Source organism: Chroicocephalus ridibundus, chromosome 6, assembly GCF_963924245.1.
Source record: "Chroicocephalus ridibundus chromosome 6, bChrRid1.1, whole genome shotgun sequence".
NCBI classification, from domain to species: domain Eukaryota; kingdom Metazoa; phylum Chordata; class Aves; order Charadriiformes; family Laridae; genus Chroicocephalus; species Chroicocephalus ridibundus.
In genome coordinates, this window is record NC_086289.1 from 61,704,473 (window position 1) to 61,729,646 (window position 25,174).

A 25,174-nucleotide genomic window follows, 5' to 3' on the forward strand; every position below is an offset into this window, starting at 1 on the left:
GACTGCGAGGTTGCCTGAGATATGGAGGGTGCTGCTGGGGCTGGCAAGTAGAGAAGGATATCATGTGGTCTTTCTAATCAAACTAACAGATGCAGCCCAGAGGAAAGCTACAGCTGTTCATGCAGCTTGCAAGCCAAAAATTACGCATTCTTGTGCATAATATCAAGGCTAAATTAATGGAGGGAGGGGATGGAAATCTGTTCTTGGGACATTCCCGAACAGAAAGGCTAAATTGATTGAAATCTCTGTTCATGTGTCTTACACGATGGATGTTGTGCCTCGCTCCATAAATAAATGAAGGAGGGGAGGTGTACCAGCTAGCAACGTACTGTTTTGCATCAGTATGCCCATGGGATGCTGGTGGAGCACTAACAGATAAACTACTTAGCGATGATGAGTTCTCAATGTTTGGTAGTCCTTCATAACGGCATCTCTTTATAGAGGCTTGGTTTGGTGTTTTATAAACTCTTTTTCATAAATGGCTCTTGTCTGTTCAGCTTCTTACCAGGCTGGATGGCTTGCAACCCTAGGAAGAAGACAGAGAAAGAGCTTTAGAATAAAGCTGCTTTCAGTAACCGTCCTGTTCTATGTAAGTCTGTAGTCCTTACAAAGTGTGTGAGTATGACATTGTAGACCTTTTCATTGACGATCTGAGCTTCCTTAGGTTAATGCTTTATGTTGCTGACTTAACCACTTTCCAGTTGGATCTTAGCCCGGGTACAATATTTGCTCTTGGAGGGGGATTAATTCTTGAAATCCTGGATGGACGCAACTAGAGACGTGCTTTCAAATCCCCTACAAATTGTCTTCCTTGTTTGCAAAGAGGTTAGTGATTCCCTCTAGTAGATGCGAAGAAGCGTAGGACGCGACCGTGTGGAACATCTACCTCTCCTCAGGGGTTTAGGATTTCACGTCTTTGTGCCGTGGCAGCTCCTGTGGCATTTGGAACACAGCAAGGTATTTAATGTTATTTGCTAGTTTGGTTATTTGGGTCTACGGCGTAAGTAGGGTGTCTGTTCAGCAAAAAAATACTATCCTGGACTTGGAAAACCTACCTATAGTTCTTAAAAATAGAAATGCTTAAAACACCTGTAAGGTCGGTCTTGAATCTCTACCTTACATTTTTTCTAGCTTTCTAAGAAGGGAAGTATTTGCTTTTTCTACAGGCTGTTGTATGTAAATAGGCCCAAGAAACTGTTTCTACTCTCAAAATGGTTTTAAAACGGGGAAAGAAAGAAGCAAAATAGAATGGGAGCAAACTGCAAGGATGGCTGTAGACGGACTGTTGCTCTGACAGTGTAACACAATACATACTTATCCACACAGGTCCAACAGGGAAAAGTGTAAGAATAGGGCACATACATGGAGCATCGTCCTTTCCTGATGCTGCTCCTTCGCTTCAGAGTCTTCCAGTTAGGGCCGCGCCTAGATCATCCTGTCCGATGTCTGCCAAAAGCCTTTTCCCTGTGAACGCATCTAATCCTCTGAATCAACTCACGCTGGTGATTTCCAGAGCCTTCTGCAGCAACGCGCTCTGCTCGAGTCCTGTGTTATGTGAGGAAACGCTTCACTTTGTTTTGAATTTGCTGTCTGATCACTTTATGGGATGCTGCTTTTTATGACTTAAGGCAAAATGAAAAAATAATCTCTCTTCACTTCGTTAACACATAGGTTTTCTGGACATCTCTCTCTTCTGTCCTTTTGCCGCCCTTCCCCTCTTTTCTTCTCCCCTGCCCCAAAGAATCTTATTCTACTTGTGTTTTTTTCTTGGGTACGAGCTGTTCCCTACTCCTGTTTATACTTGTTACCTTTCTGGGCAGGTAGCTGGGCCTTATTCTGATGGTCCGTTCCGTTTTGAGTTCGATGATACCCTGAAAGTAAGGGGTTACATTCGGTTCTGGTTTAGGAAAATACAGTTGGACAGGTGAGTTCCCATTTTGGGTTTGGTCTGACTCCTTACCAATATATACCACCTTTCTAGGTCTTAGACTGAGCGTGCTGCGTTACAAGATGTGGGTATGTGAAGGGTTCTAAAATGGTATAAATGGCATTCTCGGCTGTGTTATTTCCTAGTAATTACTCTGCTTATGTCAAGACATTCTTCCTAATTGATGCTGAGCATAACTGCGCATGTCAGACTATACCTGTATTTTCTTTGAGTGCAGAACTTTTCACTTACTCTTACAGGACGTACGCCATTTCATCACCTAGCCGGTCTATGGGTATGTAGGCAGCTTTATTTTGGGGAATCCAGAAGAGCCTTATGTCTGTGGGCAGGCTGTTCGCTCCTTATCTAGCCTTCTTTCCATTCATTCAAGGACACGCTCAACAGCAAATGTCCCAGGACGGATGAGACTGCGCTGTTATATACTTGCAGTGATAAAAAAACAACCCAAAACCAAACAAAACCCCCCAAAACAGTCCAAACGCCGAAAGAAGCCCAAACCCTTATGTATTGATGTTCTAAATTTTATCCCATTATTAATGAGTGAGGTGACCTTCCTTCTTACCTCATGACAATTTGGAGCCTCTGACGACAAACCTTGAGGTACCTTTTGAAAACTGCAGTGCCTTGTGTTGATGAGATTACCTTTATCTGTACTCTTACGGATTTTGTCACAAAATTACTCTCTACAAACCTCTCTGCAAGGGCCAAGCTTCTCCCTTCCCCTCAAGATTCTTCTATTGGTCTTCTGATTTTTTTTAATATCAATTAAAAAGAGTTCTTGGTCTTTTGTAATGTTTCTGAAGAGCTGTTCTTAAATAGATGTTTTTATGTTTGGTTGTTTGGTTTTTGTTTCTGTTTGTTTGGTTTTTTGGTTTGGTTTTTTTTTTTAACGAGGAACTGCAAAAATGACAAGAAAGCCACCTTCTGTGCCATGCCTGAGTATCTAGTGAAATAGTCTTTGGTAAACTATACCTGGGAGTAGAGTGCTTTACCCACCAAATATAATTCTGCTTTTATCTCATCCACCTGTTTTTTTCCTGACATCTTTCCCAGGACCTTTTGGGGCAGAAAAGCTTCATTCACGCACGGTCACACACCCATCTTTGACCATGAGCTGCCCTGAGTCTCAAAAGACAGGGGCGAGTGGGAAGAATGCTAATAAACAAGTTATCTTCAAAAAAAGCACCCGGGACAAAGCTGTAAGTACCACAATAATGGGTTTATATAGGTATGGGTATAAATATATATATTTCTATATATAAAAGTCATGGGTATGACTTTTATTTGTAGTCTGACTGGAGACATTAGAAAGCTCTTTCCTGCCCCCTTCCTTTTTTTCCGAAGAAGGACCATGAACTGTATTTAGTGCCAAGTTTGAGGAGATGATGTAAACAGCGTTTATAGGGCAAGCTTCCCATATATTATAATACAAGAGGAAGGCAACTCGCCTCTCGCTCCCCCTGGGTTGTAGTCCTGCTGGAAAGCATTTAAAACAAAGCTGAATCATTGTCTTTTCAACCTGATGGCACCAAAAATCTTTACATCTATAGTTCTTTGTCCAATGTCCAAGTATATACTTTTGGGCGATGGTCTACATCAGGTCTTCAATTTCGATGTCCTGAAGCACGTGAATAATCCTGTTGACTCTGGTGGGGATCGCATATTTGCTGGGAAAAAAAGAATTCCGTTTAAAATGGAATTGTTCTGATTTCTACAAGATTTACAGCTCTCTGCTGTGTCCCCCTACCCAACACCCAAATACAACACTTCGTAGTTCAACCACCATCATCTTCTCCCTGCAGCTGACCATCTACCTGGGAAAGCGGGACTTCATTGATAACATGGGGAACGTGGAACCTGTAGGTAAGTCCATAAGAATACATGCTGCCCTTCCTGCTCTCTCAGCCCTGATTTTCTTCTCTTAATCTCTTTTATTTTTTTCCCTTTCTTTCAGATGGCGTTGTATTGGTGGATCCTGCAATTATCAAGGGGAAAAAAGGTTTGAGGTTTTATGCAACGTATGTTCCAGAGATTGTTAGTCCTCTTTTGAAGTGAGATGCTGAGATAGAACCCTTTTTATTGTTTCAAGGGTAGAAATGTAACTCTCTTCCCCAGAGAATGGGCTTCTCACTCAACGTAATGTATGTTGTTACATATGGTATGAATACTTACGGGTTACACGACAGCGTTGAAATGGGTTTCCCTGACTCTATAGAGCAGGAGGATTTTACATTCCCCCCCGCCCCGGCTGCATTGTTAGCCTGCTGCCTGCTTTACCCGTCATGTGCTTCTTTCCAGTGTACGTGTCCCTGACCTGTGCTTTCCGGTACGGCCAAGAAGACATTGATGTGATTGGCCTCACCTTCCGACGGGACCTGTTCTTCTCCAGGGTCCAAGTGTACCCACCTGCTGACAAGCCAGAGACTCTCTCCCACTTGCAGGAATCTCTGCTAAAGAAGCTGGGGAAAAATGCTTATCCCTTTTTCTTTACGGTAAGTATCTCCTAAGAGCCTCTGACCCTCTCCTCCTTGCCTGTTGTTACCAGGCTGCTGAGACTCAGTGATGGACTAGAGACAGGGATTAATAGCGAATTCATGTTATGCAAAGTTCCAATTTTGAGTGACAGGTAATGTACCAATTTTTTTTCTTCGACATCCTGAGTGGTAAAGTGCAAGAAGACCGTAACTGGTTGTTGAAAGGGCAAGGGAACATGCAATGGCTTTATGCTAGAAACAGCCCCATATATCCTTGTCTTCCCCCTTCCTGAGGGGCTGGAATACTTTACACCGTTGCCTTGGAGCTCATAAAGAAATTGCCAAATCCTTTCTCTTTAAAATTGTATGGATCAAACAAATGGATGAAGGGCTCTTTACCAAATGTTGTCAACAAATAACGGCTCATTGCCAAATTCTGATTCTGACGGGATGTGTTTCCAGTACTGTCAGTGATATGTCTGCTTTAGTATTCCCTAGGAAGATCCAGGTTTGAAAACCACATGCTCAGATATTGCAACAAATAAGTCTTTGAATGATTTTGCTAAATGGGTTGGTACCTATTGTAATGTTATTAACCACGCAAATACAATCTAGTGATCTTCAAACTAATGGAGTCTCTCATGGGGTGGTAGCACTTGGTCTCCATGAGCTACTCTGCAGCCTTCCCAGTTGACACCTGAGGTTGCTGGCCCTGCCGAGGCCAGGAGCAATGGGCACTGGCTGGTAGTTGGCTGGTCTTCATGGCCTTAGTTGTGTTTCTGACACAGAGAAGCTTTGCTCAAGCTTCAAGCCCACGTGAAGAGTGAGCAGCACTGCTGTGAGCCATATTGAGCATCTTGGGTGGGGAGCCAGATGTTCTCTAAGCTGTGCCTCTAAGGCTCTGTTTGATTTTTAGACCAGGTGCTTCACGTGCCTGGGCTTGTTTTACTTTTTCTCTCTTCTTTTCCTTCCTTTTTTTTTTTTTTTTCTTTCCCCTTCCTTGGCTATTACAGCATTTTTTGACTAGAGGGACTTGTTCAGTACATTAAGGCCCCTATCTTCACCAGAACTTCAAAGGGTTACTATATTACAGCAAGTGGCCTGTTGTCTTCGGGATTGTTTTGTACCGTTTGTGAGCAATGTGTTAATTAGAGCATCGCAGAGTTGGAAATCTTTGTAATACAGCTTTTGAGGTATTTTTCCCTTCTTCCTCCCTCAGTTTCCAGATTACCTGCCTTGTTCAGTCTGTCTGCAGCCTGCACCTCGTGACGTTGATAAGGTGAGACCGATGGGACGCTTGTGCTTATTGTGGACGGGGAAAGTCATATGGAAAAAGTCACGTGACTTTATTTGGCTACCTTGAGAGTAGAATAAGGTGATGCCAGGGTTTACTGTGCTATGCCACAAATGTCAGGAGCCTGACTTGAGAGCTACAAGTGCGTGTCACAGACTTGGAATTTAAGTCCTCAGAATGAGAAAGGGAATCGAGTCAAATAGCAGCAAGGCCAGTAAATCTGCAATGCTTGTGTTTTCCTTAAGGGTACCACATGATTTGCGGGTTGGCTGTGCATAAAATGATTGTAGCTGTCAGGCTACGTGAGAGAAAAGGAGACTGAGTGCCTAAAATCTCATAGACCGCTATAAATAGCACGTGTTAAGACTTGCTTCTGAATTAAAACAAATGCAGAGGAGGTCTGGCTTGCATGTGTGTGTAAACACAGCAAAAACCCTGGAGTAAAAGTCACCAGGTAATGAGAGGTTTTGTAAGGTTTCTGACACGATTTAAAATATTCCTTTTATACTTCACTGGACGCTCTCTGAACCGCTGAGCTAGACTAACAGCCGGGCAAGGTGGGACGCAGGTTGTAGAATCCAATGCCACAAGGATAAGCTGTGTTTTTTGCCAAGGAACGATATTCCAGCAAAAACTCCCATATTGCTCTGTAGACAGTTATCCGTGACTCACACAGATGTCCCATGCCGGTAAAAACCCGTTAAAACACAGGTCAGCTTGGCCCGATTGGCCTTTAGACATTGGGAAATAAGGCTGACCCAAGACAGGTATTGGCATTACAAAGCCATTCAGAAATTCAGTTCAGAAACTCAAGGCGGGTTGGGGAGTCTTGCAGGCTGCTCAGGCTTCTGGCCTGCAGTGTGCTGAGACCTCTACAGCACTGCTCTCACAGGAAGCCTTTGAGGAGTAGGGATGTCATCGGTCAAGGGCTGGGCACTAAGCCTCGGTTATGGAACTTGTGGAACAGGTGGGTGCTGCCGCACCCCTTGGCAGGAATCTCTATTACAATGGTAGGAGGCCAGAAGAATTCGCAGCTGGCAGGAATCTGCCAATTTCTGGTGTATAGAAGGATGTTTAAACATCTGCAGATGTTCTTGGCTTCTGACACTGATTTCACAGCTGTCTTCTCTCTCTCTGGCAGAGCTGTGGGGTGGACTTTGAGGTGAAAGCTTTCTCAACAGAGAATGTGGAAGAGAGAATTCATAAGAGGTAACAGAATGTGTCTCTGTCTTCAGCTTTGCCCTTCTTAAAGGGGTGAGCGGTTCAGTAACGCACCTTGGCTGATTGTTCAGGCTTGCCCCTCTTGCCGTTGGGTTTCCCGGGTGTAAGCACATGTGAATGCAGAGCTCCTGCCTCTGCCAAGCACAAAGTACCACCGTGTTGTCCTCTGCTGCTTCCCAGGAACTCTGCACGTCTGCTGATCCGTAAGGTGCAATACGCTCCAGAAAACCCAGGACCCCAACCTTGTGCGGAGACCACCTGGCAGTTCTTCATGTCCACCAAGCCGTTACACTTGAAAGCTTGCCTCAGTAAAGAGGTGAGGAGTTTGCCTGGGGCCGCGGGCGTGATAGTATCAGCACGCCAATATGCGTTTTGCTGCCCGCAGCAGCTACTTTGGCTGTTAGTTGGATGGTCTCAGCTGAGACTGACTTGGCCTCCACTCAAGGGCTCTAATGTCATTCCTCTCATTAGCTACTGGTAGGGGAGGCCAAGACCCCATTACAAGATGCATTTGAGGCTAAATACATCGTTGAAGAAAGGGTTGGGAATCCTTGAAAAAGGGTCATCTTGCCTTATCTGGCCTCTGTGAGAAGATTTAATCTGGGAGGAAGAGCGGGGTTCAGGGCTTGGGAGAGGCCTCCTGGCTGGATTTCTGAGCATCACATTCCTTCTAGGTGTACTACCACGGTGAGCCCATTCCGGTCACTGTCACCATCAACAACAGCACAGAGAAAACAGTGAAGAAGATCAAAGTCCAGGGTATGTTTTTACTGTTGCTTGGGATTCTTTTGAGGGGTAGAGGAATGGTGGGAGGGCTGAAAACCAGCCAGGATTTGGCGCTTGCAACAGCTTAAGCAGGCAGCATGGGACAAGGCAGGAATTTGTTCCTCCACCCTGTCCGTTGCTTTTTGTTTGCTGTTCATCAAGTGAAACACTGCAACTCCCATGGTTACTTGTATGGCTTAATTTCAGGTACTGTCATGTCCCCTCTGGTAAACAGAAAAAAGGTCTGACGCCTGCAGTGGGCAAGGCAGGTGCTGTGGGGAGAAATCCACCTCTGTTGAGAGGCTGGTGGGAAGGGCTTCCCTGTCAACTCCTGCTGACTCTGAACGTGCCTAGGTTGCATACAATTTTGCCTGGGGTTTCAGAAACATCTGGCGATGTTAGAAACATCTGCTCTGCCAGCGATGGTGTAATTCCTCCTGAGGAAGCCGAGGGCAGGGGCTGAGTTTCAGAGGAGTTTCAGTGCTGTGCCTGCGTTTTATTTGTGGCACTGCGTGTTTTCACCCCATGAGCCCCATTGCATGTGGACCTGTGCAAGCCAGTCTGAGAGACAAAAGATGAGAAAGAGAAGGGAAGGCAAGGAGGGAACGAAGCTGCTGAGGTTTTTACAAAACCCTATACTAGAGAAAGCCGATTCAGTGCTGGTTTTGGATGCGCTGTCTAGTGATTCCCAAATATTTTTAGGCTGACACGCCTCTGTCAGGCTTAAAAAGATCTTGTGGGTCCCCAGATTCTTTCCTCATCAGTGTTTCAGTCAGAATTACCCTATGGCGTATTTTTTGGTGTGTGATTGGAGGATATAAGCTATTTATTATCGCAGGCTCTTGACTGCAGTTTGGTATCCAGTCTGCTCGATGCTGGTGTCTCCTGAATGCAAACGCATTGACTATAGATAGACAGGAGATACCAGTGACCAGAGGTAAAAGTGGACATGCTTAGAGAAGAAGAGGGAGATCTTCATAACGGAAAGAGCAGGCTCCCAGGGGAAACCGTGGGTTATCGAGTTTTTGTTGTCTCCAAATCAAGGCTGAATGCCTTCCAGGGAAGATAATCTTTGGCCATTTGCGTGCTGTTGGTCTCTATCCTGGTCAGGCTGCCTGACCCTTTGGGCTCTAAATGGATGGGTTTTGCTGCTGTCCTCATCACGTCTTCCATTCCTGAGACTCGAGGAGCGGGGAGCGATCTTGTTTCTGATGCCTATGCACAACTGATGGTCCGCTTTCTCCTTTCTCACTCAGTGGAGCAGGTCGCCAATGTGGTTTTGTACTCCAGTGACTACTATACAAAAGTGGTAGCTGCTGAGGAAGCACAGTGAGTGAATGCTCTGCTTATCCCTTCTTCCTCCTTCATACCCTTTAATGACCCTCCTCCTCAGTAATGGGAGGTGTTCCTAGCTATAGTCTTGCAGTTGCCCGCTGTTACAGTGCTCTCTCCTCTCACCTCACCTCCTGTGTGTGTTCCCCACACCACCTCTGCTCTCTAGGTGCAGCCGGTCTCCTTTTCTCCTAGCCAGCAGGTACCCTGCACCTTTTTTCGGAGAACAGGGGGAGGTTGCGGAAGAGGGGGTTTTGTCTGAAGAGCAGTTACCTACTTGAAAAACTTAGCGGGGGCTGTGGAAGGCTCCCCATTGCTTGAAATCTTTAAATAGAGATGCAACATTTCTCTGAAAGGTGCTGCTGTTTGGGTGGAAGTCATGGATGCTCTAGCTTGAGGTCAGTCTTCTTCGCACCATTTCGTTTGGTATCCTCTGGCCTCAGGAAGCCCATAAAAACCTCAAGCCTATTGACAGTGTGGAGAACCACTTGTGTTTCTGCACTGCACTGCATTGGCAGTGCAGCATTGAACCCTGCTTTGTGAGGAGAGCTGGGCACACATGGATATTTTATATTTTTCTGGCTTTTTTCTCCTGTAGCTTAGGGGCACGTTTTCCACTGAGTACTGGTCTTCTAAACTAGGATTTATTTTGTCCAAATTTAGAGGTTTGCAGCATAGTTTGACCTACTTTAGCAGTCTGCCTTAATGTGAAATTAATGATTTTCTGCAAGTGCTTGTTCCTTTCTGCTGATTATAAAGGGAATTTTTCTGACCAGTTTAGATGTAGATGTCTGCATTGTAGACAACTAAATTTGGACAGATAAATCCCGCTCCTTTTGGATGGGTGTGTAATCTGTTTTGAAATTCTCTTGGTTTGGGTTGTGTGACACAAATCACCGTATCGCTTTCCTTCTCTCACCTACTGCTTATTTTCAGGGAAAAGGTGCAGCCAAACAGCAGCCTGACCAAGACACTGATACTTTTGCCCTTGCTAGCAAATAACAGGGAGAACCGGGAAATAGCTCTGGATGGAAAGCTAAAGGATGAGGACACCAACTTGGCTTCTAGTACCATGTGAGTAGAGTTCTAAATGGTCTTAGCTAGTGGAGGGTTATAGAGAAGCGGGGAGGATGGAGGAGACACTCCTGTCAGGAGTTTGTACTCTAAATGTGTGTCCAAATGGGTTGGTCTACGTCGCATGACTTAACCTGTCGCATTTGTTCAGGCTAAACAGTGAGCACAGATCTGGAGAGGTATTCGCTGTCCCTGGGGCTCGTCCGCTCTGTCCCTGTCAGGAGAATAGGATGTTCACCCAGTTCTTGCTGCAGCCGTATATTGTCGCTCTGTTGCCGTGCTGCCTAACGCTGCTGTCTGTTTTCTCTGCTAGTATTAAGGACGGAATAGACAAGACAGTGATGGGGATTCTGGTTTCCTACAAGGTCAAAGTGAAGCTCACTGTTCCAGGGTAAGAATAACAGACTCTTTAGAGTCTAGTCCTAGTGTTGTAGCATATCAGGCCTCCTCTAAAGCATAAACTGCCTGGAAATCAGTCTTGGCCTATCCAAAGAACTTGCCAGAGCCAGAGGGGCTGGATTACCTTCCTTAGGTACCGTGTGACTTTATGACTGAAGTATGAACCTCTGGTTTGCATTGAAATTTTCTGTTTCAAAGCCATAACTTATTTTGCGAGAACTGAAGCGAAACTTTGTGTGAGCCTTTATGTTGGCATTCTCGTTCTCCCAGAGCAGAAGGTAGAGACATCTGCCTGAGAGTCATCAACACCGTAGCTCAGGTTCTGTACTGATGCTATCAACACGAGCTAGTCCCCAGCACACAGTGCGAAAGAGGACAAGGATAACTCTGGTGATAGTCACTGTTTACATTTGTATTTCATTCATCTAGCCTTCTTTCTAGTACAAAAATGAGTCAATGATTTGCCTAAAGCATGACAGAATGACTGCTGCCATCTGTGGTCCTCCGATTGCCCTTGTCCTTTGGCTCCCAAGAAAGGACCCATGCCCAACACTCGGTCAGGAGTTCAAAAACTTAGACTCTTTCTCCATGGGAAGAACATGAAAAACGAAAATTACCTTTTTCAAAACCAAGTTTATTTGGATGTTGTGCTTTGTGGCAAGTAGAGAGGAGAATACGAGGAAGGCGATTTCAATAGCCCACCAATAAAACAGCATTTGGTAGAGCGCTGGAATGGAAAGGCACTAAATATGGTTGTGTTTTTCTCCTTGTTTTCTTCTGTAGCATGCTGGGAGACCTCACTTCCAGGTAAATGTCATCTTCCTTTTCAGACCATGCAGTTGTAGTTGTTAATTCATGAATTTTTTTTACCCTCTTTCCTATTCCTTGTCCTGCCTCCCTAAAAAAACCCGCCACCATTAACTCTCCCCTAACCTGACAGAAATAAGAATTGCACTCAGCTGTGAAAATTAAGCAAGTACAAAAATATTTCTGGTTTTATGTACAGGCGAGTACATTCAGCACTTAATAAACCCAGTTTATTAAAGTGGCTAAGCCTGGGATATTTGTGGAGAAATCAGTTTAACTCTTTTTGAGGGGAAAATTATGATTGGAAAAAGATGAAAGAACGGGTGAAGCCGGAGTTCAGGGCTCGGGCTGGCCACAGGTGGGAAGGGTACTGAACCAGGCGTGAATGGAGCTGTGGGTCTGATGAATTCTCTTTTCTCCCCAAAGTGAAGTGGGCACAGAGCTGCCGTTCCGTCTCATGCACCCCAAACCTGAGGAAAAGAACCCAGCAGGTCAGTTATGCCTGGTTTTTGCCTTTCTTCATTAACAGACTGACGTGAAATCTTACCTTTGCAAGGCTTATAGTGGTTTGTTCTACAGGAGGCCTTTAGAATCAACAAGACTCCAGTATGGGGGCTGTTTTGTGTGTGTGTGTGTGTATATGTATATGCGTGTGTATATAGATCTCAATCTCAAGGCCCAAAATAACGGGGAGAAGGGATGCTAAGATGGGAGACAGGTGGAAATGGGTCATGTTCCCTTTTTGTCTTTCATCTACGGAGTCACAATACAAAGCACAGGGGCTTGAGGAAGCACTGCACAGTTCAATCTCATGACTACTGTGCAAAATGTCCTGGACGAGGTGGACAACAATTCTCCGCCGGATTGTAATACACCAAACAAGAATGAGTCACAGGAAACACCTAAGAGGCATGAGCATTGTAAAAAGCAAAATGCTTTTAAGCAAAGTTAAGAGGTGATGAACTGTTAAGTGATTTTTTTTAGAGTCCCCGTTATGTTGATGTGGCATTGGCCACGGTGTCTGTGCTGTGGCCTTTATGTTCAGCAGGTACGTGAGAGGAATGTCTCTTCATAGTCATGTCAGTAAATGAAAGTGTGGGAACTTTAAAGCGGTGTAAGGAACTAGCCTTCCCCAGGCATGCCAGGGCTTGGATCCGATGCCAAAACTGCGGGCCGTCTTGAGCATCTGTGTTCTCCTCCCACTTCTTCAGGCCCTGGCTGGCTCTGTTCTCTAATGGTGAGCATACAAGAACTGCAAGGTGCGTGCACCACAGCCTGTACAGGAGCTCCTCTGTGGCATCTGAAGCTGGAACACAAAACAGTATGCCAGCTTTCTGATGTTGGGGCTTGATACAGATGAGTCATCTTGTCCTGCCCCCTGTATTTGGACAGACTTTCATGGGCAGAGTAACACAGTGAGTGTAGGAAGCACCTTCAGGACAAATCCATGAGGCCTGTTCCCCTCTCCCTCCCTTTCTGCTGTGGCCGCAAAGGAGACGTCGGGTCCTGCGTGTTGGTCCATAGGACTTGGTAATGTTGGATCACCTTGCAGAAGGTGCTGTGAAGCAAGTGCTTTTGTCGGCGTCACTGTGCCCAGGCTGCGGGTTCCATTTTCACGCTGCAGGGCAGCAAAGCTCTGCCAGCGAAAACACTGACACTGCTGCACACTTGATCGTGACCTTGAGTGGGTGATGCATTGTGGGACAGCCACTTTGGCAAGGGTCTCCTGTCCCTTCTGGTGGCTCGTACATACTTGAAGCATTTCCCTCAGCCTTTCCTGCGGCAATCCCCCTTCCCAGGCACTCGGGGAGGAGTTGGGACTGCCACCAGCGGTCCCGGCAGCGGTGGCTGGTGAGGGCCATCTAGTGTCCATGGGGAGCCTCGCAGGGCAGGTGGGGCAGCTCAGGGCTACAAAATCTGGAGCTGTCACGGATAGGGAGAAAAGCTTGAGAGCTTCAAACAAGGATCTTCTAAAGGCTTAGGCAACTGTAAAGAATTTTACAGTTTCAGAACGGTGTGAATTTTTTTACGGGATGCTTTTTGGTGTTTGCGGTGCTGCAACCCCCTTTTTATTACTTATGCTTCCGGCAGATAATTCCAGCAGAAGCACTTGTAATATGAGGAAAAATGGAAGTCAGTCAGTTCTCCCTTCTAAGATCATTTCAAAGGACGGCTGATAGATACACTCCTTCATATAGTGCACTCAAAAGGATGTGGGCAGAAGACTTTACAAGGGAAATGGAGAACTGCAATATTTCTCAGATTGCTTCCCCCAACACATCCTCTACCAAAGGCACAGCCCACGTATTGTTTGCTACATCAAAGCCTTCCAGGAGCTTACTGTCAGAAGACAGCTACAGTTCATGCATTTTGTACAGATGGAGACTGCAAATTTCTTATAAATTGAAAAAAAATACCAGTAGTTTCAAGAGCTATCCCGTGGGGAAAGCCTTACAAATGGTTAACTCGAGAAATAAATGCTTTCTCTTAAAAAAAAAAAAAAAAAAATACTGTAACAGCAGAAAATTCCTCTGAAGCCTACATAGCTGACTTGAAAACTGTGCTGGAATGTGGTGTCTGAGCTCATTACAGAGAATAAACCAGCCTTCTCTATGAAGCTTGTAAACTAAAACTCTTCCCAGCGTTCTTGGCTAGTAGTTTACCGTGCCCTATGCCTAGTCACTCTTCCCAATTGTGGGTTCATGCTTTTAAAATTCTTATTCTACCACCTAAGTTCATAAACTCTGAGAAATAAAATGCCTTTCATTAGTGAAATACCATTTAATTTGTAATCGAGCAAATCAAGACTTAGTTGCAGAGATGGAGCTTAAACAGCGTTTAGACTCCCAGAGGCTCCCAAAAATGGCTTTTTTTCTTTGTTGGTTTGTTCGGCAGCTTCTGTGGTGGGTGTAGGCAGGGGTGCATGCACAGGGAATTTTGAGATCACTCCTTATCTTCTTTTTCCGTTACTTTTTGTTTTTACTGATGAGTCAGTAGTAAGCAGCTTGCCTGTTGTACCTCCCCGCTTACTTGACTGTCGCTTCATCTTAAGGCACAGCTGGGAGAAAGGAAAGCAGTCAAAGCAAGCAACTTAGAGTCAAAGCTGAAGTGGGATTTAAAAATGCCACGTATTACCATTTATTCCTTGCAGTGGGGCAATGTCCTTTTCCCTTCGCTAGCCAAGGTGATTTATGGCAAAAGTAAATAAAAGACGCATAGCATCAGTGTATTTAATCACGCAGGGCTGATTTGAGTGTAGAGAACCTCAGAAGGATAACCTTCTCAAGAACACGGTTTAATTTTTTTAGGGCCAAACTGGGGCGAGCGTGGTGAACTGCTGCGTGCTTTGTTTCGCAGCAGAGTGCTTTGCCCTCTATGAGCGAGCTCCGAAGCGTTCATCAGGCAGTGAAACGCAGGTCCGTCAGAGTGCATGGCTATTGCGGTTTGCTTGCTCTTTCTTTCCTGTGCCTGGAGGAGACAGCAAAGGAACGGCTTGCTACCTTTCCTTTCCCATGTTTATTTATAGCTCCCTTGCCTCGGACTTCTTGTAGGCCAGCATTTGCATGTTTCATGTGTGCTGGTTTTGCAACTGTTTTTGGACCCATGTGGTTCACAGGTGGTTATTTTTAGGCGAAGCAGCTCCTGTCACATTGGCAGGCTGTCTTTTCCGCCGGTTGACAAAAATGGATAGAGATCTGTTTCTTTTAAAGATAGATTCAAACTGGGCTGTGTATCTTCATGCCTTTCCCAGGCATGAAGACCTTTCCCAGTCAGCAGTTAGCCCAGCGGCTCCTGCTGGGTTTCTCTCAAGGCCGTGGCCTCAGCGTGAATTCTTCAGTCTGGGGTTTTCCTGCCCTTCTCCTGATGTTTTACGTTTTGTGGACCTATGTCTTGGCCACTGGCCTTTGTTTTGGCTGTTGTTCAACAGATGGTCATGTATCTGCTCCCTTGTTAAACTTGCACAAAAGGGCTGGTCTCAAGAAACCCGTAAATGCTTTGTCCCTTTAATATTAAAGCTATACCTGCCCTGTATTGGTATTCTAACTTTCAGAAATTAGTTAATTTTTTAAGCACTTTAATGTTTTGAAAAATAACACAGCCCACTCCCTTTTTTTTTTTTCCCCCCACCATAAAGTTAAGAGAGGTTAAAAGCAAGCTTATAATGAAAATTACCATATGCCACAACTTTAATTAGATGGAATCTTTTCTGTGGCCGCATAATAAAAGCTTACAGAAAACCCTCTGCAGAGAGCATGATGACATTCTGGAGCCTCGTGGATCCTTGAACACAGCCCCCTCCCGTCCCAGTCCTCAAAACAATTGCTACGATGCCAGTTAAAAAAGGAAAAAGCCTACCCATTCTCAGGATCCGGACAATTTTTCAGTGTTATAATGTTAAATAAGCCATGGGACAGACAGAGAACTGTGTGGAATGGGCCTAACTCCTGCTAGGGCGCTAATAGCGTTTAACAAGCTATCTGTTAGTGTAGCAGCCTGAAGGTAAAGAAGGGCATCTTGGAACGTAATCTTACATCTGAGGTATATGCTAAGCATTACTCTGCTGCCACACTACCTAAGTATTGGTTCAATAAGCATTTATCTGACAGTAAAGTATATGCCCAATTGAAACAATACCTACTTTTCCCCTTCAACCTGTTTCGTAAAATTGGCTTCAAAGCACACTGGTGGGTATCGCACAGCTTCACCCGCATCACTGATGTCACTGTTCCCATAGTAATGAACGCTCTTCAAAGGGGGCAGACTATTTAAAGAATAAAAATTTCAGGAAAAATGAAATGGGAACGATGCTTTATGTGTTGGAAATTTTTGAAAGTTCAAAATATTTCATTTTAAATCCGTTTCAATCAAGCATGCGTGCCCTGAGACTTTCCAGCTTCATCTTTGCTTCTGTGAGTAGAGGAAACCATCCTTTCTGAGTCTGGATAGATGCCATCATGAGTGTCTTTACATGGTCCATCCTTTGAGGCATTTTGGCTAGAGTGGCCCTATTTGGCACACTTTTAATGCTGACTTTTCCAGCAGTGCTAGTTTCCACTTGTTGCCCTTGATTTCAGTGTGCGGTGTGGGTGGGAATTCTCCGGGTAGCGAGTCATCCAGTCACTGAAGCATCCCAGATCCCTGATGACTTCTGTAGGATGATGGCTTGGGTGTGCTTTGCTCCCTGACTTGAACTCATGAGAAGTAAGCCAGTGAAGCAACGGTTACTTGCTAAAGATAAAGTAACTGTGAGAGCAAAAAAAAAAATCCCTGCCCCCATTTCATCACTGCCATACAGTCTATTCTGCTCATTTCAGGCTGCGCTGAAACAGCGTCCGAGGAACCCTGCTAGCAAGCAGCATTCATTATGGTGCGGTTAGCAAAAATCCCATTGAAGAAGTACAAGTGCCAAAGGTCTCGGGATTATATTTAGGGAAGGTTGAAATCTGGAGTATTGCCTCAAGTGCATAAACTAACGAGAGACCGCATAGGCCTTTCTGTATTCTGATGTCGTTTGATTTTTAATACCTTCATGTTTATCGAACAAGAACATTGTCTTCTCATCAGCTGACTACTTAAATCACGGTGACAGACCAACTTATCGACTAACCTCCTGACACCCAAGCGCTGTCATCTCTGAATAGCAGTGTATGCACGGAGTCTCTCACAGCTGTGACCGCTAGCAGCATAAATGGGAAAATCTGTCTCTATTTCTCAGCCCTTCTGATGTCTTGGGCAACATTGCTGGAGTGCTTTTCCGTTGGGGAGATTGAGTTTTGCTTCATCAGGTGCACGTATGCACATTTTGAGACTTTCTGGAATTCTTGTATTGCTGCAAATCCTAGTGCTTGTCACTGTTTTGTCTTGTCAGTTTAGAAATTTTTGCTGGTTTTAGGATCCACGGTTCTAACTACTTAGTGTGTCTTTTTTCCTCCTTTTGCTGAATGCTGGTGACTGCAGGGAAGGACGGGTAAGTTTCTTTTAATGATATTTCACATTCTAGCTGCAGTTGTGCATTGAGCCTTTGAAAACTCCTCAAAATTGTCCAAAAATCCACAGGGTTCACAGAGTATGAGCTTAAATCCCAAGTGAGCAAGTTACTGTGGCTTGACACATTACTGCCATCAGTTGAACAGCAGTGACTGACCACATGAAACTCGTTTAAGGAAACACGTTGGAGGAGGGATGTGTTTGTGGTCAGCTGATCATCTGTAGCTCTAAGTTTCAGGAACTCAATAGGTTTGACCACGTGCCCATATTTTACTACAGAATGAATAAGGATGAAAGGTTTCACATTTTATTTCTAGACAAAGACTCTTTCAGGCTGCAGACTTTTCAGCTAGCTGATAAATATTTAGCTGGAATGGACATGATTCAGTACAGATGAAAACCTCCTCAGTTTGTATCCTGACTTGCTCAATCGACTGCTTTTCATACTAGCTAGAACACCGCCAATAAAGACGGTGCCTGTGGGAATGTGATACAAATCCCTTTGAAGACAAAGGAAACATTACCAGAGTCTGCTTGGGGCTTCTCTTCTTCCTCCCATGTGTTGCCTTTAGTCTGCTGGTATAAAAAAATTGCTAACATCATTTTGAAAGACCTGTTTTTCTTCCATTTCAGTGAAGCAGAGCTGGTATTTGAGGAGTTTGCTCGTCAACAGCTAAAAGATACGCCTGATGGTGAAGATAAGAATGCATCCTCAACTGATGAGTGACTGAAAGAACAAGCTGCCAGAGAAGCTACGTAGTCTGGCATCAATTAGAAATTTAGGAGATAAGTTTCTAGTAAACTCCATGTTCTCAGTGCATGCATTGTCTTCCAGGGATCAACCCTGAGATCAGTGGACATAAAGTCATGAATCTCTATTACTTATTAAAAGCTTCAACTCTAGAAGAATGTAGCAAACTCAAAACCTGATGCTTACTGGAGCTACCAGAGGAGGACAGGAAGGCTGCCATGCCATGACTTTGGCTTTCACGGCTACCTAATAAAAAGGTTGGCTGCTTTCACTGCTGCTGAGAGCTGAAGTGATGGTTTGTGCAGCCTGCCTAGGTTTACTCGGTGTCAAAGAGTCTCTGACTTCAAAACATTAGTGAACCAAGTCCTAGTCTGACAGGCTGGCTTGCAGCCTTTGGTCATTCACTGAAGTTTCTCAGCGGACTGTACAAAACTGATTTTATCTCCTTTTGGTTGCTTTTGCATTTCTGCTTTACCAAACTCATCTAGTGAATATTCTCAGTGCTTGCCCTGTCCCCGTGTGTGGCTTACATCCATTTTCTGTACCATTCATGTCTGGCAAGTCATCTTCCACAGTGACTATAATGTTGAGATACAATGTTAGCTTTCTAGCAATATGCTTAACAACCACGTTATTAAAGATGAGAGGAATGTGCACTGTCCATGAATTCCTTAACAAAGCTCCCTATACACAACCCCAAGCAGAGAACTGCTAGTCCAGACTGAGCCTATATTTAATCTAGTTTCCTGTATGCAACAGCACTTCAAAAGAGGGTGCAGTAAAATTAAGGAGGAAATTATGGGGCAGCCTGCCCCGAGGAGCCTTTTCCAACATCCATCTGCCAGAGGTCGGTGTATGCTCTAAGAAATGAGATTGTGTTCTGCAAACTTTGTTTTCTCTTGTTGATCTGGATATTCTCATTATCCGTGTAAATGTCTAATCCTTTCCTGAATCTCACTTATATTTTGACTGAAGTGAGTTGCATCAGCTAATTACATTTTGCATGTAAAATGACTGGTGTTCTCTTTTTCTTGTTTTTGCGCTAAATCTGCTTTTTGATGTCTCTGGTTTAAATTCTCCTGGAAAGTCTGAATGTAGGGCCTACATTTATTAACATAAACATATGTTGCCCACCCTACGCACTGGTAAATGGAATTAAGAGCTTCCCACTTATATCTCAGTTGACAACGATGTGCTTTTAACAGAGAAGTAAACGAGGGAGACGTTTTTGAGATGTCCGTTTCCTCCCAGCAGGAGTAGGACTCCTGGTGAAAGCCCGCTGGAAGCGTGTTGCACTTCCATCCTGCTTCAGACCACAGAGGCTGCACAAACTAAGCTTGCCCCCTCTCTGGCTTAGCTTACGATTGATAACTATAACAAGCCAAAGCAGCCTGCTCTGGAGAAAAGCATGGGCTGCACTCTGGCATTTCTGCAGAATTGTTCTATATACAGGCTCATTTTTTGAGCAGAGGCTTGTTTGTTCTTTCTTACTGACACCACCACAGTTACAAGCCTTACTTTTGTGGATTGTCTGAAGGCTTTAACCAAACGGCTTTATATGTGGTCTTTCGTGCTTAAAATAGGTTGGGTTAAAAGTAAAGCTGCCTTCTGTTTTGCTTCGGTAAACTGGTCTTGATGAAGCTGCTGAAAGCAGAGTGAAGACCACAGCTGATTTTGCAGTTCCATCAGTGCTCTCACCTCATACCACCTGTCAGGGTGTTTGGCTCCATTAGTCACAGCTGTTTCACCTTAGATGAAATTGCTAGAAGCAGCATGTTTGCTCTCCTGGTTGTGAATATGCTGGTCTCGGAGAGCTGTTATTCAGGAAATCCTTTAAAGATGGGAGGAGGGGGAGGGGGGGGAGGGGGAGGGGGGACAGTGTGTGACAGTGTTCCAGTCTTGCTTGGAAGCGTGGCTTCCTCCACAAAGGTGTTTCCTTCAGTGTTCCTGTCTGCGGGACCTGTAAGTATGGGACTAGAAAACTTAGAGGCCTGATTTATTATTTTTATTATTATTATTCTGTTCTTATATGTCAACCTTGTGAAGCACCTCCGTCGCTGCCTCGAGTTCATCTGCTGTGATGACTTCTGTAAGCTAGCTGTGCAACAAAATCACGGCGCGCTGTGCTGTGCGGTGGGGAGGAGTCAGGGTAGTTATTAAATCTGTCCTTTTGCCTAGGCTTAGGAACGTGCTCTCAGACATTGGTTTTTGTTTAGCTCACGCTGGATGTTTGCTCGTTCGTGGAGGGAGCAAGCACGTTCTGCTGGCTCCTTCAGCTCCCCTTCCTCTGCCCTTCAGTCAGCAGACACTGACCTGTCAGATGAAAAGAGGTCTCTAGCTGGAACGTTTTGGCTCGTCTTGCCTTTCTGGTTCTGATGTTATGTCGCTCTTCCACCAAGTCAGACCTGTAGCTGCTAGTCCTATTTACAGATGGAGGAGAGCGGCCCGGTCTCCTGCAGTGTGGTGGGACTCCATTTATAGAAAGCCAGCTCCAGGAGAGGGGTGCGTGCTGCGAGCCATGGTATCTCTGAGACTGCTGCTTTTGAACAGGGCTTGCATCAAATATGTGGCCTCTGTGTTTAGCTGTCTGCTGAGGGGCCTGGTTTGGTGACACATGCTTTGTCTTCGCCCATCTTTACAAAATCCCACCTGAAACACTCCATGCTGTTCCGTAGCTGCAGCTAATGGGACACGAGAGAAACAAGTGCTTCGGGGCAGAGTTACCTCAAGTAAACAGAGCCCATGAGGAATGGCGCGTGTGGGGAAAGGATGACTCGGGCGAGAGTGATGTTGGGCTGTTTTGGTGCTGAAAGTGGCGAGCCTGAATGTGACTGTGTAAGATGGAGCAGGTGCAAAGTACCTTCTTGTGCAGGAGGTGGGTACAACAGGTATCACCTCGGGCCAGGAGGCTCCCCAGGATTCACCTGTGCTATTTTATTATGTGCAGCGGAACAACTGGAGTGCTGGAAACACAAGAATCAGGCTTTTGGGCTCCCCTCCTCAGGGGTTCCCGTTTCTCTGGCCCCCAACGGCCACGGGGCTGCTCGGACCGAGCAGGGGCCGCTGTGAGCGACGCTGGGGCGGGCTGCTGAGCTCCGTGAGGGGAGGCCGTGCCCGGCCCGGCCTCCGCGCTTCCCCTCAGGCCTGCGGCGCGGGGCGCGGCCGCCGCCAGGGGTCGCCGCAGCGGCGGGCGGCTGCAGAGCGCGGCGGGGGCGGGAGGGGGCGCCGGCCGCGCCGCGCCGCCCCGCACCGTGCAGCATGGCGGCGGCGGGCGCCGCGCAGCCCCAGGCCGGGGCGGTCGCCGCTGCCGCCGCCGCCAGCGCCGCGGCGGAGGAATCGTCGGACAGCGAGCCGGAGCAGGAGCCGGGCTCCCCGCAGAAACTCATCCGCAAAGTCTCAACGTCCGGGCAAATCCGCCAGAAGGTGCGTGCGGGGGCCGCGGGCAGGGCCTCGGGCTCCGGCAGCGCCGCGGCCGGCTCTGTCTCCGCGTCTCCCTCAGCGCCGCCGCCGCCTCCCCCTCCCGCCCGGCTCGGCCTGCGCCGCCGCGGGGAGCGCCCGCCGGCGACCCCAGCGCGCTCCTCTGGGAGTTGCCAAAGACCCCCCCCCCCCCCCCCAAACCTCCCTCGGCGGCTTGCCAGGGACCCCCTCAAGCCCGCCCCTCAGGGGACTCCCGGCGATTCCCCTCCACACACGCCCTGCTACTCAGGGACTTGCGGGCGACAGCTCCCCCAGAGCCCTCAGGGGGGCTGCCGGCGACCGCCTCACACACCCCTCGCTCCTCAGGGACCTGCTGGCGACCCCAAAAACCCCTCCTCAGGGACTTGCCGGAGATCTGCCCCCAGCAAAACCGTCCCTCCGGGACCTGCCGGCCATCCCCACAGCTTGCCCCTCACAGACCTGTCGGCCAACCGCCCCTCAGGGACTCGGCCATTTCCACGCCCCCCCCCCCCCTCAACCGCCCCTCAGGGATGTGCCGGCGATCCCCTAAACCGCCCCTCAGAGACCTGCTGATAACGCCCTCCCCCAGCAGCTCTTCGTGGACTTGTGAACCCCTAAATGCTCCTCAGGGAACCCTGTAACAAGCTGTTTCCCAGGTGCCTGTCAACAGCTGCCCCCTAAACGTCCTTCAGGGTCTGCCAACGACCCCTTAACCGCCCTCGGGGCCTCCTGGAATTGCCCCCGGCCACCCAGCAGGTGCCATCCCCAGACTGCCTCTCTGAAGCCGTGTAGGAACCTCCTCAGCTCGCCCTCCCCGGTAGCCCAGCTTAGGCCACCTTCTTCCCAGTGCCCGGGTTCAGACCTGCCAGGGAGCTTCTCTACCTGAGGGGTGATGAGTGTGCCCAGGTAGAGCAGGACCCTGCCTTACCTCTTCCATTCCTTACTCTCTCCCCCTGTAATATTTTCTTGGAGTCATGGAAGTCAGTTTTGAACTCTTGCTCCCCAGTGCTGCCCCCCATTATCCGATATTTGAACTCTAAAGATATCCTGTCCCTCCCCACCCCCTGAAGCGGCATCTTATGTTTTCTCCCCTTTTTTCCCCATATCAGAGTTGCCAGGAGCTCTCTCCTCACCTCCCTGTGCTTTCCGTGAGGGCCCCTGCACAGCTCAGCCATATCTCTGTCAAGTCGTGCCCTCCCCCGTTATCAGTCCCCTAACTCCCCTCCTGTGGCCCTTGTTGGACATGGCAGAGGTCACTTTCTCTCTATTGAGACCTCTGTGCTCTGAAAGGTGCAGCCCCTGCTGTTGTCCCTTATGGTCAGTGTGCGCCTCACTCAGCATCTTCGCCGCCTTTTCATGGTTACATCCCAGTTTTCCCCATCTTGTACTCTGCTGGTTTTCCTTTCTATAGCCGTGCGGTGATGTTTAGCCTCCTGTCTGCTAAAACAGTGATCTTATGAGTGGTTAGTCTTTGTTCCCAGCTTTTTCTGCCCTGTTTTGCCTCCCTGGTCAGGTCACAATCCTTTCCACCCTGATTCCCTTGTCCCAGTCAGATTTTACCCTTCCGTGGTTCGTTCTGGAACAGTAACGCCATTTTTAGGAGCAGTAACAGTATTCTGCAACTACAACTGTAGTTCTTCTGTATTGTTACTGTAAAAGAAGATGTGAAGATTTCCTTCAGCCTTAGGCTAGGAACCACCCATAGGGAGTTGCCCTCTTCTGTACTATTTTTACTATAGCTACATGATTTTTCTTTGTAGCCATTGAAGTCCTGTATAACTCTTGGATAGTTTTGTGACGTGTTTCTGCTTAGAAGTACCAGGTTAGTTATGCTTCTGCCGTCACCTTCCTGTTGCCTCTGAAGTATGGGCAAGCACGGTTGCTGCTGTGTGGATGCAGAAGGCCTGCTCAGTCCTGATGCTCCTAGCTCAGTCTTGCTTATCTTGTATTCATAGCGAAGGAGAGTAAATGTCTCTGCATGATGCAGCTTCTGAAGCATTATTCCTAGGGATGCTTTTTTCTGCCGGCTAGTTTGCCCTGCTTTCAGACACATAGCATGTCATTCTGCTGCTCGTCATTGTTTGTTACATTGGTCCCAGTTCCGAAAACCCCCATGACAAAGTATGGTCATACGTGAGGACTGTGTGCTGGCTTCGTTATGCATGGCTGGGCTGCTTCCTCCATCTGTGAAGGGCTGCTGACACCGTCACTCACTTGTTGAGTTAAGGCACTGAGGGTCCGGGCTGTGTGAGTGACATGGTTCTTTCGGCCGCAACAGGAAACAGTGAAGCCCTGTAGACGGGTTGATGTTCAGTTATCAAGCAGATCTCAGCCATGCTGTAGCGCCGGGTGACCTGATGTAGTCTGTTAATGTGCTATGAAAGAAATGAGCCTTGTGAGATCTTTTCCCACACGCAGGGTGCTGAATTTCAGAAATTTGTCCTGCTGGAGATTGGATGAACCTTGTGATTTCACCGTACCACTAGTGGCAGGGGTCCCATGTGAGAAGGGAGGAAGGATGCCATAGTCAGGCTTTAATATCTATGTGGTGGTGTCTATGATAAGAGCTAGGACATTGACTTTCTCAGTGCTAGAGTGGGAACTATTGCTTACAGTAGGGTGTTAGAGATGCTAAAGTAAAAGGTGCATTGGATTTTACTTTTGTTTGAATGTAGCAGAACACGCACCCGTGTCCCTACTTAATCATTTGCCCTGTTTTACATCACTTCCTGCGTCAGCATGGCTGGAAAAAGCCTAAACCAGCCACTTGTACTACGCGAACATAAACATGTTAAGAACACGGATTATAAACAGATATTGTTTACAGCTGTTAAGCCTCCTGTGTGTTAATCTGCAGAAGACCTTCAACTAAACAGTCTCAAATTTTCCAAGTAAGCCCAGGTATTATGATATCAAGGATTGATTTGTTCTGTTGTTTGTTGATGTCTTTTTATTTCATCATCTTTTCTGTATGCTGCTCTATGTGTGTTTTTTCCTTGCCCTGAGGGCAAGGAGCAAAGACAACTTTGTGAGTAATCATAGTTCTGATGAGTCTTTGAGGAGCTTTCTTCCTCTGTAAAGGCAGACCTAATTTTGAATTTGTCTGTTGAATGACAGAGAGCAGGCTACCATGAGGCGTAGAAGCTGTTGGACAGGTCCATCAGAGCGACAGTAAGAGACGCAGGCAGACTTTTACTGTGCCCTGAGGATATAAATCTCTTCTAACCACATCTTTTGCTGTAGTTAGCTCAAGACCAGGCCTGTAAGTACGGTTAAATCGACGTGGAAACTTACTGTTATCACAGCTTGAGTGCGAAGTCTGCTGTAGCCATGGAGTTCCTCTGAACTTACTTGTTTGTCACAGTCACAAACACTTTGAAGATATATTTTCCTTCCTCTGGTCCTGTCATCTGTTTCCCCAAGAAATGCTGTAAAATAAAGCTACTTGCTTATAGGACCATAAACCTTTAGTGAACTTGTTTCTGAGCCCACAGGTTGCCCAGCTGCGTTTGACTGAAATCCGTTGGTGGGGCAAATAGAATTGTTGGATGTATTGGTACTAGGACTTTGATGTGCAGTGTCTGAAGGTAAATCATGGCTAATATTGGTGTAGCTGAAAAATCTGTCCCTTGTGAAGATACAGGGCAAGGGAAGGGGGAACAGAAACCTAAGTGTTTGGAATG

The 25,174-nt window shown here is 46.6% G+C and overlaps 2 protein-coding genes across 6 annotated transcripts in view; both read left to right on the forward strand.

Annotated features, from left to right (window-relative positions):
• Nucleotides 1–3,016: 3,016 nt before the first annotated feature.
• Nucleotides 3,017–19,023, forward strand: SAG (S-antigen visual arrestin). Of its 2 annotated transcripts, XM_063339637.1 has the most exons (15): nt 3,017–3,147; nt 3,751–3,811; nt 3,903–3,947; nt 4,247–4,440; nt 5,642–5,701; nt 6,858–6,925; nt 7,118–7,253; nt 7,612–7,696; nt 8,959–9,031; nt 9,971–10,108; nt 10,422–10,499; nt 11,291–11,314; nt 11,741–11,805; nt 17,273–17,282; nt 17,936–19,023. In XM_063339637.1, the coding sequence occupies exons 1-15, from the start codon at nt 3,058–3,060 to the stop codon at nt 18,027–18,029; spliced, it is 1,221 nt and encodes a 406-aa protein (XP_063195707.1). In that variant the 5' UTR covers nt 3,017–3,057; the 3' UTR covers nt 18,030–19,023. The 2 variants fall into 2 exon arrangements, with proteins under 2 accessions (XP_063195707.1, XP_063195705.1); XM_063339635.1 differs by lacking the exon at nt 17,273–17,282.
• Nucleotides 19,024–21,292: 2,269 nt separating this feature from the next.
• Nucleotides 21,293–25,174, forward strand: part of DGKD (diacylglycerol kinase delta) — a 65,763-nt gene continuing 61,881 nt past the window's right edge. For all 4 annotated transcript variants that reach the window (XR_010071833.1, XR_010071834.1, XM_063340235.1 and 1 more), the window contains exon 1: nt 21,293–21,476. Coding sequence is in view for 2 of the 4 variants with exons in the window: in XM_063340235.1 (XP_063196305.1) it covers nt 21,312–21,476 (165 nt within the window). In the remaining 2 variants the exon portion in view is untranslated. The remainder of the gene's footprint in view (nt 21,477–25,174) is intronic.

What these genes read in the sequence shown, in the direction of transcription:
- SAG (XM_063339637.1), top strand. Translation starts at nt 3,058, where the DNA reads ATGAGCTGCCCTGAGTCTCAAAAGACAGGGGCGAGTGGGAAGAATGCT. An exon ending in AATTATCAAGGGGAAAAAAG is followed by an intron (nt 3,948 to 4,246) that starts GTTTGAGGTTTT and finishes GCTTCTTTCCAG; the next exon opens with TGTACGTGTCCCTGACCTGT. An exon ending in CACCTCGTGACGTTGATAAG is followed by an intron (nt 5,702 to 6,857) that starts GTGAGACCGATG and finishes TCTCTCTGGCAG; the next exon opens with AGCTGTGGGGTGGACTTTGA.